Consider the following 14356-nt stretch of genomic DNA (forward strand, 5'->3'; position numbering starts at 1 on the left):
TGAACTGTTTAAAAAAATAATGCACATATCAGTTTCTTTTCGTTATTTTTTACTTCATTATTTATTTTTAAAGAAATTTAACATTACATTTAATACCAAGCAACGCCAGGTACATTTTCTAGTATATATAAAAGTGGCATTGTCTGTCTGTTTGTCTGAGGATTGGTTTCTATCAAACTCCCATCAATGTTTGGTCTACAGGCTTGAAACGATGTATATGGGAGTTGGACCTGTGGAACAAATTTGATTTAGTTTTTGGCCGGTAAAAATAGATGCGAAGAGGTCAAAATTGAAAAAAATTTGAACTTGGCAAGCATAAGTTGACATAAAGTACTCTTGTATGCATGCACAAATATCCATTTATACATTAAAATCAGTTAAATTTTAACATTTTCTTATTCATCTGACGATAGCTCAAATGGTAATGACTAAGGCTGGAGATGTATATGTTCTGGTTTTGATTCTAATTAAATGGCACCAAATCATATTTTTTTTAACATTTCAAATCACTACTATATATTGGGTACAATATAATAATCAATAGAAAATTAGCTCTATGATAATAATAATAATAATAATAAATTAAAACATCATATTTAAGTGTATTTACAACCGGGTTATGCCAGGAAGCTTGCTAGTAATTAGATAAAATATTGTTTGAAATATATTCCATTATTTACGTAATTACAAATTCACATTTCTTTCACACCAGCTTTATGTCGTCCTTCCACAAGCACAAGTTTAAATGCTGTTCGATACGTATATTCTATGTTCACTAATTCAATAATTAACCATTTTGTCAAATGGAATTTGTCTCGTGCACTCCACTAAACTGCATTGAGCACACTTAAGCCAGGTGTTCATCCACACCGCATAAATCATTCCAAAATTCATCTTTTCCCACCATTTCTACATGTAATATCTTATGTTCGATGCTATATTTTAAAATGCAAAACTAAAACAAAATTGTATTTTAAATTAAGAATGAAGCAAAGAATGTGAAAAAAAAAACTTCTTTTTCACATTTTAATTAGCATTTTAGAAACGTTCATGCATCTGTCTCTGTTTTATTGTTATTTTTATGGCAAGTGCTCGTCTGAGCTCCAATCTATGCCCCCCCCTCGCCAAACATTCACAAGAAACACTCATTTGGCTGTAAACACTCTGTGCCTAAACCTAAGCGTAGATTCCATGAACAAATCTTCTTTCTAAGAACCACACACTTATGAAACTCTCTTCTGTTTACCTACTTTCCAGCTGACTACAATATGGCTGTCTTCAAGTCCAATGTAAACAAGTTCTTGATGAGCTGTTCCACTTAAGTAATCCAATTTTACCAAATTTACACTTCTAACGATTGCTATGATATTATCCTTTTGACCACTGTTCACTCTTTAACCTTTATCCTCGAGTGGCCTCTGGGCCTTGATAAGTGGTGATTCCTTTGTAAAAAAAAAAAAAAAAAATCATAATGGAATTTTTTCAATTCTATGGACAAAAAAACAGAATTTTTATGAACAGACACACATTATATTAGAGTATTTCAAGGAGGGGTCTGCTAAGATAGCAATATTTTAAAAACTAAAGCACTTTAAGTCCTCAAAATACCACTGTTTTGTTCAGAAATGGATATACTTTCAAATGAATTAATAAATAATAATGTACATTAGATATTTTAAGAGTTTTAAGCAAATAAAATGAGGAAAATGTGAACATCATAAAACAGCATTTTCAGTAAAGTTTTGTAAAGACTCCCCCCCCCCATTTGTAAATGCTCATACCGCATTTGCATTAAGAATTTTGTCATGAAATTTGGAAACTAACTAAAAGAGGCATCACTTTTATTAGTCTCGTATGTCCAAAATATTTTTGACCACTTGTTTTTGTATTGTCTTAAAAAGACTTCAACACAACGAGTACGGAAAATTTTGAAAAAATTTTCTTCGGACACCCACTAGTAAATAAAACAATCTTTTTACTGTTTTTATCCATTAAAAGTATGATTGTATGTCGTTTTCTCTTGTGGTAGCTAGCAATTGAAAATCATGATACCTGGGAAAAAATCGTTTCAATTGACATTAGATGCAGAACAGTTTTGTAGCAGCAACAGCGATAGAACAGCTGTAAACAATACTTTTTTTTTGTTATTAGTGTTGATTTTTTTTCCAGAAGGATCTTTTTAATAATTGGAAATATGAATATAAAAAATATTGTTACATGTTTAGTTAGCTTATGAATTAGAGCTATTTGGTTATCAGAATATATAATTACTAAAGCAATCCCAACCAGTCTGGCGTAATGCAATTTCTCACATATTTCTGGTCAAATTTTTAAACATATTTATAAGGTTGAAAAGACAAGAAAATAAGCTTTCTAAATGTACTAGCAGGTGTGTGTGGTGTAGGTGGGTGGGGGGTATCAAAACAAAGCAAATAATAACTCTGTTTAAAATATTATTTAAAAAAAAAAAACAATGTTAAAACTTCTAAAAAAAATCGAAAAAAAAAAAAACAATGTTAAAACTTCTAAAAAAAATCAGAAAAAAAAAAAAACAATTAAAAAAACAAACGTGATGCAATAAATATAGTCCGGCAATTCCCGGGTATTTAAAAAAAAAAGTTTGGGGGAGGGAGGTATGCTCGAACCTGAATCCTTGAGACGATAGTGAAAAAAAGCGTGATGACTTAACTGAAAAGTGAATTAGGTCAAACATTAATCCCGCAGTCAAGTTTGTTTTTGTTTTGTTTCAGTTGTTGAGTTGAAAACCAGCTCCCCATAAAAAATGGGGGTGTCCAAATGAAAGCAATTGTCTGATATGACGGTTTTTACCGCATTGATCAAAGGCTGATTGCTTTCTTGACGTTCCGGCGCGAAAGCCGAGAACACGCACCGTTTCAATTTAGTTTCACTTTGTTTGGTATTTTAGTATAAATAAACAGGTGACACAGCGAAATAGCGCGATTTTTTTATAAAAGTTGATGCAAATAAATCTACACGTGACATGCGTTCGCAAATCCTTGATATTATGATTCAGATCGGACAGTATATAAAAAGTTTTAAGAAATAGTAACCCCCCCTCCCCCCGAGAAGCCCGGCGAAGAAGCCTTTGCCAGACATACATAAAATATGCACACATATTTTGCCTTTTATATATATAGAAGATAACTTGTGTGCATTTTATCCATTGCATTAGTTTTTAATGGTGAATTTAACAGTGTTTTTACATTAGGGTTCCTTGATAGAAGCTCTGGTTGAGTTTGAATAAAATATATGTGTTAGATACGTTTGTCTTCAAACGTATCTAATACGTAATTATTTTATTCAAACAGTGTTTTGGTTTGAACAACTGAAAATGTGAAATTATTATTTCTTTTTCATGTATACAAGCAGTAACATCCCCCCCCCAATATCTTTTTTTTTTTTCATTTTCATCATTTTTGCAATTTTTTTTCAGCAGATTATTATCAATTGGACACTAATCTACCAGATTATAAAAAATATGAAAAAAAGAAAATCAATATTTAAATATTTGTAAGGGTGCTCAGTTTCTAGTGAAATTAAGAAATAAAAAAAACGTCTTAAACTGGAAAGATTAAAAACAAAATAATGTGTCACTCGGTAGAAAAAAGGGCATGGAATGTAATTGAAAAAAATAGAATTTATTCAAAATTTGTGGACGATTTTTCAGCTTTAGCAATGTTTTTTTTTTTACATATTTAAATAGATGGACAAAAAATATTTGATACTTTTCCAAAACATCACGTTTTCTGTTAGAGTGATATCACTTGTTTTTAAATAAACATTATTTTTGTTTGTTTATTTTAATTCTTATAAAGTTTCACACCCCCTCATTTACCTTAGTTTGCATATTTAAAAGTAATTTGATGTTCAAAATCTAAATCATAACATTTTCAAAAGCTAATAATTATGAACCATTAACTGTAAATATGAGTGTCAAACGCCCTCTTTAAAAAAAAAAACTCCCTTAATCCTACCTCTAACCCTAGGTATGAGTGGCAAGCCTCCTCCTAAAATCTTCTTTAGCTCTAACAATAATGCTAAGTTCGAGTGGCAAGCTCCCCACCAAACAAAATTCCTCTGTATGCTACTTATAAACATCTAAAAACAAAGAAATTAGATCATTCCTTAAAAACGCACATGATTTACCTCTCATAAAAATAAATTGGTTAACTGTCCTAAAACGCTAGAATGATCTCGACATGGTGAATTATTTTACATTAAATTTGTGAAACTAACCCCCATTCTAAATTCTAAAATTGTTTTTGTTTTGTTTCTGTTAAGTCTTCAGGATGTTCACACATAATTTCCCTTAGCCCTAACCCAAAGTCAGAGTGGCAAGCCTCTCTATCCTCCCATCATTGTTCCAAGACTCTCTTAAAACCACACATAATCATCTTAAAAAAAACACACACACACACACACACAAGATTTATCTCCCATGGAAAAAGTGGTTCACAGCCATAAAACGCTAGAATGCTCCAAAATTAATCATTTTACATTAAATTCTAAAATAATTTTTGTTTATCTTTCATTAAAGTTTTTCAGGGTGTTCATATGTAATTGTCTAAAAAGTTAGAATCATATTTTGGAGAGGTGGTCAGGGGAGGGGGGTAACAGATGGTGTTGATCTACAATAATACCAAAGAAATATTGCAATATATTCATTTTTAAATTGTTCTAGATTTAGATTTCAATTTCTTGTACAAAAAATGAATTACAATTCAATTTTTAGTTCTCTAACTTCTTTTCTTTTAATGGATGACATTTTTAAGGAATTGCAGCATATTATGTACATTTACTGTAGATTATTAAACTATTAATTTCTTGAGATTTTCAGTGGAATTTTCTGATTCCTTGCACAAAAAATAGACTTATATGGCAAATTTAAAAAAGATACTGCATTTTAACTGAAAAAGTAATGTAAAAGAAATGGGACAGAACACATGGCCTTAAGGAGGGAAAAGTATCCAAACATGTAAAACACAAAAATAGTCATAACTTCTTTATTTTGAATCAGATTTTAAAGATTTTAAAAAGATTTTCTTAGCTCATCAAGCTCTTTTTATGTATGCCATTATTGAGATATTTTATTCATCTGATGACTTTGGTTTGCTTGCTTATAAAGTCAATTAAATCTTATGGAATAAACATGAAAGAAGTCACTGCTTGTAAACTCAGCTGCTGTGAAGTCCAAATAGCAGGTCTAAGACACATAGTCGCAGGAAAGGGCTCTTTGGTCTCTAAAAACTAATTGATCTGAAAAAAAAAATTATTTAGGATAAAATGCATTAATTCTTTTCATTTATCTATTTTTTTTTCTTTTGGTTTTCAGCCTATTCTTATGCGAATCTGGAAAAAAAAATTATTTAGGATAAAATGCATTAATTCTTTTCATTTATCTATTTTTTTTTCTTTTGGTTTTCAGCCTATTCTTATGCGAATCTGGAAAAAAAAATTATTTAGGATAAAATGCATTAATTCTTTTCATTTATCTATTTTTTTTTCTTTTGGTTTTCAGCCTATTCTTATGCGAATCTGGAAAAATCCTCAAGAAATTCAAAGTTTTCTACGTGGAATCATTCTTTGTGCCTTTGGCTCATTTTTATTCGGTTGGCATGTGCATGAAAAGGCCATCCTGTTGATTTTAATTCCATTCAGGTATGTAAGTGCCAATTCATTTCACATTGTAATTAATGACAATAGCAAAGGTTCAAATGACAATATCTCAAGGCAAAAATAAACAAAGGAAATAGTCATATATATATATATATATATATATATATATATATATATATATATAAAAACTAACATAGTCATATATATATATATATATATATATATATATAAAATCTAACATTTAAAAAAAAAAAAAAGCAACATTTAACCTAGGTTTAAAATAGGTCAGGACGCTCCCTACTAAAACAGCACACACAAAGAAATGGGTGAACCGGAGGTCAGCTAGGCCTTTGTCCTGTAAGTGCCTGCTCATTGGCTGATAAGGAAGAGTGCGGTAGAAACTAGAAAGCTGATTGGCTAACTAAAATCTCAATAGAAGGTGTGTATATAAAAATACGAGACAACCAAAAAGTCCTCGCATAAGCCTAATGGATCCTAGTGTGGATGAAATGTGGAATATTCTGTGTAGCTTAATCGCCATATATATTTTATAACTTATATGTATATATGTATGTATATATATATATAAACTCTTTTTCATCCCAAACAAGTGTATTGCCACTTGGAACGTAGTGGGCTACTATTTGGAATCGTGGGGAGTTGAGTATTGAGATGTCTGTTTAGATTGCATTTAAACTTTTGCATGTCTGTACAATCAGGGAAGCAGGAAAAAGGGAGAGAATACCAAGGTCTAGTTGACTGATGGAAAAAAAAAAAAACTAATAGAATCAAAGGCTTTCCGGCATTTTGTTGCTTGTCAGGATTATGAACTCTCCTTAAGAGGGAGAGTTTAGGTAATTACACTATCCCATATCTGGCAATACTCTAAGCGTGGGCAAATGATGGCTTTGTAGATGTATCTCAGATATGAGTAATTTTCAAACATAGATAGAGGGAGCCCACCTTCTTTATAGCAGTCTTGGCAATGTCCTCTCTCTCTTTCTCTCTCTCTCTCTCTCTCATATATATGTGTCTGAAAACTAATAGAACTCGTATAACAAGCAATTTAAATTTAAAACAGACTACATAGTTTCTTCCTCAAAAAATCTTCCATCCCCCTTTTTTTCTTTTTTTTTTTTTTGAGTCTAATGTGATTCCCAATTGTCATCTCTGACGTGCTGATACAATGTTGAAGGATTCTTCTGGGATGCTCGTTTTTCTCTATCATTACGTGTTTTATTTTATTTGATTTTATATCATTTTGTTTCATTTTATTTGATTTTATATCATTTTGTTTCATTTTATTTCAATCAAAGTTCTCAAAAATCTAGAGACTAACACTTGATTTCTATGCGATACATATTCACATGTGTGTATGCATTTGTATGTATTCAAGTATGTATGCATGCATTTGTGCGTATTCAAGTATGTATGTATGTATAAATGTGTTTTTATGAGTGAGTATATTACGTGAGTGCATATGTGTATTCACAGATGTGTGTATTTATGCATATGCATGTATTCACATATGTATGTGTATGCATATGTGTGTATTCACATATGTATGTGTATGCATATGTGTGTATTCACATATGTATATTTATGCATATGCATGTATTCATATTCATGTATTTACGTATGTGTGTATGCATATGCATATATTCACGTGTGTATGTATGTATGCCTGTATTTACATATGTATGCATACATATGTATTTATGTATGCATACATATGTATTTATGTATGTATACATAAATGTGTGTGTATTTACGTATGTATACATAAATGTGTGTGTATTTATGTATGTATACATAAATATGTGTCTATTTACAAATATATGTGCATGTGTGTATTTACATATGTATGTATGCATACGTGTGTATATGTATGTATGCATACGTGTGTATATGTATGTATGCATACGTGTGTATATGTATGTATGCATACGTGTGTATATGTATGTATGCATACGTGTGTATATGTATGTATGCATACGTGTGTATATGTATGTATGCATACGTGTGTATATGTATGTATGCATACGTGTGTATATGTATGTATGCATACGTGTGTATTTGTATGTATGCATACGTGTGTATTTGTATGTATGTATACGTGTGTATTTGTATGTATGTATACGTGTGTATTTGTATGTATGCATACGTGTGTATTTGTATGTATGCATACGTGTGTATTTATGCATGTATGCATATGTGTGTATTTATGTATGCATACGTGTATTTACGTATGTATTGTTATGTATGTATTTACGTATGTATTATGTATTTATGTATGTATTGTTATGTATGTATTTACGTATGTATTGTTATGTATGTATTTATGTATGTATGTATACGTGTGTATTTACGTATGCATGCATACGTGTGTATTTACGTATGTATTATGTATGTATTTACGTATGTATTATGTATGTATTTATGTATGTATGTACGCATACATGTATATTTACATATGTCTGCGAACGTTTGTATTTATGTTTGTATGCACACGTGTGTATATAGGTATGTATGCACACATGCATATTTATGTATACATGTGTATTTACATATGTATGTACCGGTGTGTATTTGTGTATGCAAATGTTTGTATTTATGTATCTATGTATGCATACATGTATATTTATGTATGTGTGTATTTATGTATGTGCCGTTTTTATTTACGTATGTATGCATATGTGTGTTTTTATGTATATATGCATGCATATATGTGTATTAATATCCACATGTATGCATAATTATGTATTTACGTACGTATATGGATTTGTGTGTATTTACGTACATGTGTATTTAAGTATGTGTTTGTATGCATACGTGTGTATTCATGTACGTATATGTATGCATATGTTTGTATTCATATATGTATTGATTTGTGTGTATTTGCATACGCTATATTTATTCATATATGTAATGATTTGTGTGTATTTGCATACGCTATATTTATTCATGTATGTGTATATATGCATTTGTATGTAGATACATCTATGCATGTGTATATATCTATGGATTTATATATGTATATATATATATATATTTATGCATATGCATATATTCGTGTTGAGATGATTAATGTAAAATCTAGAAAATCGAAACTTTTGAGGGTATTGGAATCGGGGGAAAATTTTAGCCTATTTTTGGCTATCAAAAACGATTCTTTTCATTGGTTCCAACCAGTTTTGGCAAATAACAAATAGGATCCTGAACAGAAGTGTGCGTTCTATCCCAACCATTATCAATGGACCAGAGGTCATCTCGTCAGCATCAGACAAGGCTAAACTATTTCCCAAGAACTTTGCAGCTAATTCTACCCTATGTGACGAAGGCCATCAACTCCCCATATTTCCTCCCATAACACAGAACACACTAGGTAACATACACATATCTGTGCATGAGGTAGCCAAGCTAATCAAGAACCTTGATTCCAGTAAAGCAACTGGCCCTGACGGCATCCCAATTATAGTGTTAAAAAAGCTTCAACCAGAACTTGCTCCCATGCTTACAAAACTGTTTAAGCGTTGCCTTAAGGAGAAGTGCTTTCCGACTCCCTGGAAAACCTCATCAGTATGCCCTGTATTTAAGAAATCAGGTGATAAGTTATCTCCCTCTCAGTACAGACCAATAAGTCTCCTGTGTGTTATGAGTAAGTTGCTGGAATCCATATTAAATAGAGAAATAGTCAACCACCTCACCAGAAATAACCTTCTTAGTGACACACAATATGGTTTCCGTTCTGCAAGATCTACCGCAGATGTGCTAATGGTTATATCTCACAGGATTAGTGAATCTCTTGACAAAGGCTTCCTTTCTAGGGCAATTGCTCTTGACATATCAAAGGCCTTCGACAAGGTATGGCATAAGGGCCTAATTCACAAGATTTCCAGTTACAGTATAACTGGAAATGTTTTCTACATCATTAAATCATTTCTCTCCGATAGGCTCATAAGAGTAGTGGTTGATGGACAAAAATCAGAGGCTTGCAGTATTAATGCTGGAGTTCCTCAAGGGTCAATCCTGGGCCCAACTCTCTTCCTGATCTACATCAATGATCTCCCGAAACACATACTTAAATCATTCGTTGACATCTATGCTGATGACACGACCATCTACGGCAACACATTAAAGGCTGTAAATGACGAAGTTCTCTCGGATTCTCTCTCCTCTGATATCGAGTGCGTGGTTCAGTTGGGGGAAGACGTGGCTGGTTACCTTTAATGCATCTAAAACAAACTCCTATCTTTACATCTTCAATGCTCTGATCCCCATCTGGCATCAATTGAAATGGATGGCTCTCGTCTAGGAGAAGCCCCATGTTTTGACAAGCTTCTGGGTTTGTCCTTTACTCCTGATCTGAAATGGAACACATACATCAAGTCTGTGGCCAAGGTCGCTGGAAAGATGATGGGATCCTTCTACCACTCCATAAGATATCTTACTACTGATGCAATTCTCTATCTATATAAAAGCCAAGTACGTCCAAGGATGGAATACTGCTGCCATATCTGGGCAAGAGCTGCTAAAAACAGCCTATCCTGCCTTGACAGAGTACAAAATAGACTTCATAGCTTAGTGGGGATGCCCTTTTCTCTTCCCTGCAACCTCTCTCCCACAGAAGAGATGTTGCGAGCCTATCCTTGTTTTATCGTTATTTCCATGGCAGGTGCTCGTCTGAACTCCAATCTCTGGTCCCCCCTCGCCAATCTTTCACGAAAAATACCCGTCTAGCTGAATCCACTGTCAAAAATTTTCCCCACTCTTTATCTGTGCCTAAATCAAAACGTAGATTCCATGAACAAAGCTTCTTTCTTAGAACTGCACGCCTGTGGAACTCTGTTCCGTCTGCCTGCTCCCCACCCGACTACAACCGGGATGTCTTCAAGTCCAACGTAAACAAATTCCTGATGAACCGCCCCCGTAAGTAAACACTTCAATAAATCTCCACACTAACATACTGTACTTGCAATAACCCTTATCCCTGAGTGGCTTCCGGGCCTTGATAAGTGGTGACCACCGTGTAAAAAAAATCCCCATTCCCACAAGTGTATTTTTATGTTTGCGAAAACATATGCACATATAACGTTTTTTTGTTTGTTTGTTTTTTTGTTTTGTTTTTTTTTTACAATAATCCGGAAATAAAAACATATCAAATAACACTGCAGCTTAATATTTAGAGATTTTAAAAGAATCTGAATCAAGAATTTAGAACAGAATCAGTAATTGTGTCGAAATCTGGAAACCTCCAGTTATCATAGGTGCCACAGGGCTTATGAAGAAGAACCTGAAGTCCTACCTAACTAATATTCCTGGTGAACCAAGTGCAAAAGAGATCCAGACAATTGCACTTAAGGGAACAGCAAGGATACTAAAAAGAGCTCTCGGTTGGTTTCAATAAAAAGCGGGGCAATGTTGGCAGCTGGTTTGGCTGCCCCATACCCAGCATTACAATCTTCAAAGGAAGAAACATAAAAAAAAATTTTTTAAATGATAAAACGCTTTGAATAATGACAGATTTCAATGAGGTTTTGCAAAAATCGTCATATTTAAAAAAAAAAAAAAACAAATCACCTTAAGTCAAAATACAATTGTTTTGTTCGAAAATGAATATACTTTCAAATGAATTAATTATGTATATTTTATATTTTAAGAGCCAATAAAAAATTACGAAATGCAGTGTAAAATATGTGAAGAAATGCATAAATGACGGAAAAATGTCCAAACAATATTGTAGGACAAAAAAAATAGTCATAATTTCCTTAATTTTAATTGGATTTTAAAAATGTAAAAAGATTCTTATTTAGCTTATCAAGCTCTTTCTATGTATGCCATTATTGAAATATTTTAAGCTACTTCAATTTTTTCATGTGTATTGCTACTAGTAGCAATACACATGAATACAATACACACACACATATATATATATGAATGTGCATTGGTGTACACATTGGTGTATTTATTTATCTATTTATATGAACAATGCTTTTTTTTTGTTTATTTTTATATCCTAACATTTCCATTGATTAAAAGTAGTGCTAGAACCGTCTGACCATTCCACATCAAACTGACCTCCATTCACTTTGAAAGCCTCCACTTTTGACACATGCACAAAAATGTCGAAAACTAATCTTTGTTTTTATTGATTAAATAAAATCGAATCGACCGAATCTTTTCCACCTTTTCATTTCAGTTTGTTGGTGTTGGAAAATAAACGAGATGCCAGCCTCTTCCTGATTATGTCGACCGTTGGAAACTACTCTCTCTTCCCGTTACTGTTCACGCAAAAAGGTCAGTCTCTCTCTCTCTTCCTGCTTCTGAATGCCACAAGCGTTTCTTTTTCCTTTCTGCCTCCTTCGTAAAAACGCATTGTTGGGATTTATAGAATTGATTCGCTAGGTGAAAGCAATACATAATCGAGGAGGATGGCTACTTTTCAAACAAAATCACATCACTAAAGAAAGAATTAGATTTTTAGATAAGAAATCTGGGTGAATCAGAAGAACAGACAACTCAAGGTCTGCAGCAAATCGTGTCAGATTAAAGGATTATTCTATTTTTCTAAAAAAAAAATAAATAAATAAATAAATAAAAACTAAAAAAAATTTTTAAGTAAGAAATCAATAAATATTTCATAAAGTAATATATTTTTTGATACTACTAAAAACAAATTAAAAACAGTGAAAGAAAATTTTATATTATTTTAATTGGAATTCATTATTGAGATGAGTATTATTTTTTATAATTTATTGCGGACTATTATCCTCATCTTTTCTTAGTTGTTTCACAACGTTTCGGCCAACTATTCCTCTGGCCTTTGTCAGGTAGTAACCGCGACGGATAGGAACTCTGAATCTCCTGACTGGATCCACTGCAATTCTGCCTTCCGTAGTTGTTGTCATCTCACCACGTTTTTGGCCAAGTAATCCTCTGGCCGGCTTTGGGTAGGATTGAAACCGCTATCTTCAGACAATTCTCACCTGGAACTGTAGAGATTCTACGTCTTTATCAACTGCACAACAGGCCCCGAAGCCCAGAGGAATAGTTGGCCGAAACATCGTGAAGTAACTAAGAAAAGATGAGGATAATAGTTCGCAATAAATAAAAATTAATAACATTTTATTAATTTATGCAGAAAATAATTAAGGATAACGTAAATTTGTCATCTGACACTGTTTGCTGTTCTGATTCACTGAAAACTGTTCTTTCTTTATTGTAGCAAGAAAAATGCGCAATGTACCTATTTACTATGCCTCCCCACGGGACAGAGTTAGACACCAGGGTCGTTTTTTAACGTGGAGAAAAGGTACAAAAATAAAAATTGTCTCAGTCGTGAAGGATTTCTCCTCCACCGAAAGAGAACAAGAAAATCAAGTGCAGCATCTGAAGAACAGATACTACACTTTGATCTTGACCAAAAAGCCAAGAAATAATACGCAATGTAATCTTAAAATAAATTAGGCATTTTTTTTTTTTTTTTTTTTTTTTTTTTTTGGTTCCCGACAAAAGTAAATTCACTCTTGTCCATTCGTCCGTCCACACTTTTCTCAATAACTACACCTTAGAATATTTTTGAAATTTTACACAAGCATTAAACATGAGATGAGTAAAAAAAGTAACAGAACGGATTTTCTGGGAAAACTTTGGTTGCCCCCCTAGGGGTGTTTTTTGGGTTTAAATGGCTAAAATTGACACTATTCTGCTTATTAAAAAAAATTGATGCCTTGGATTTTTATGAAACTTTCTGAAAAGTTGTAACTAACTGTTTTCTATATAATTTTGTTTGTCTGTACTTCACGATAACTCTTGGGTGTGCCCCAGGGGCTCTTTTAGGGCTAATAAAAACACTCCATTTTGGGGACTATTTTACCATATTTGTTCAAAATTTTCTGTGTATGTCTATTTAGCAGTTTTGCATGGTGTTGAACCTAAATTTAAATATGTTAAGGCCTTGGGGACTTTTGGGGGCTACAATGAGGGGGGAGGGACAAATGATGGACTTAGTCATTTCTTTTTTTGCATGGTGCAGAACTCAAATTACATATGTTAAAGCCTAAAACTGCAAAGTTTGTTCATTTTTCACCAGGATTTAACGTCCCTTGGGGACTTTGGGGGCTAAATGAGCGGGGGGGGGGCGGAAAATTCGGACTTTAGTCATTTTTTTTTATGCCTCATTCACTGTGCACTCACGGGAACCATGCATGTTTCACTTGTATAATTTGTTATGCCAAATAAGCTCTTCTTTTTTCTGTGTCAATTAATTTTGTCCCACTTAGTCAGCTTTTTTTCTTCTTTTTTTTTTTTTAAATGAATTTGTATTTTATTTACTTTATTTCATTCACAACAAAAACAAATAAACGCGCTGTTGTTAGTATTGAGAGGTACAGGAGGAAGAGAGTTCCACCAAGATTTCAAATTGAAAGGCGTAGAGAATATGGGATTCCTGTGGGGTATATTGCCACACAACTTTAACCGAATTCACCAAGAATCTATAACAAGAGTTGGAACGAATATCAACAGAAGTAAATCTGGGGATACTTTTTGTTACTTGAACTCTAGATAACAAGATCTGTTGTTATCCAGACTCCAGATAATGACATCAGTTTTCAATGAATCAATAGAACAGGTGACTTAAAGTCTTCAGCAAACAGTGTTTTGTAACAGATTTACATTATACTTAATTATGTTGTTGTCCAGACTCCAGATAATAATT

At 32.7% G+C, this 14356-nt stretch overlaps 1 protein-coding gene, 1 long non-coding RNA gene and 1 pseudogene across 3 annotated transcripts in view; 1 reads left to right on the forward strand and 2 right to left on the reverse strand.

The window, feature by feature from the left end:
• The window catches only part of LOC145254685 (uncharacterized), a 147177-nt gene that overhangs the window by 106065 nt on the left and 26756 nt on the right, over window positions 1-14356 (reverse strand). The gene's annotated exons all lie outside the window — the stretch shown is intronic.
• LOC145254672 (dolichyl pyrophosphate Glc1Man9GlcNAc2 alpha-1,3-glucosyltransferase-like) overlaps window positions 1-14356 on the forward strand; it is a 174517-nt gene that overhangs the window by 89082 nt on the left and 71079 nt on the right. For both annotated transcript variants that reach the window (XM_080113322.1, XM_080113329.1), the window contains exons 10-11: window positions 5540-5679; window positions 11837-11934. In XM_080113322.1, coding sequence (XP_079969448.1) covers window positions 5540-5679; window positions 11837-11934 — 238 coding nt within the window. The remainder of the gene's footprint in view (window positions 1-5539; window positions 5680-11836; window positions 11935-14356) is intronic.
• LOC145264400 (U2 spliceosomal RNA) lies at window positions 12852-13077 on the reverse strand (annotated as a pseudogene).

The sequence above is a fragment of the Euprymna scolopes genome, chromosome 3 (genome assembly GCF_053919585.1).
Source record: "Euprymna scolopes isolate OS-2025 chromosome 3, ASM5391958v1, whole genome shotgun sequence".
Lineage (NCBI taxonomy): Eukaryota > Metazoa > Mollusca > Cephalopoda > Sepiida > Sepiolidae > Euprymna > Euprymna scolopes.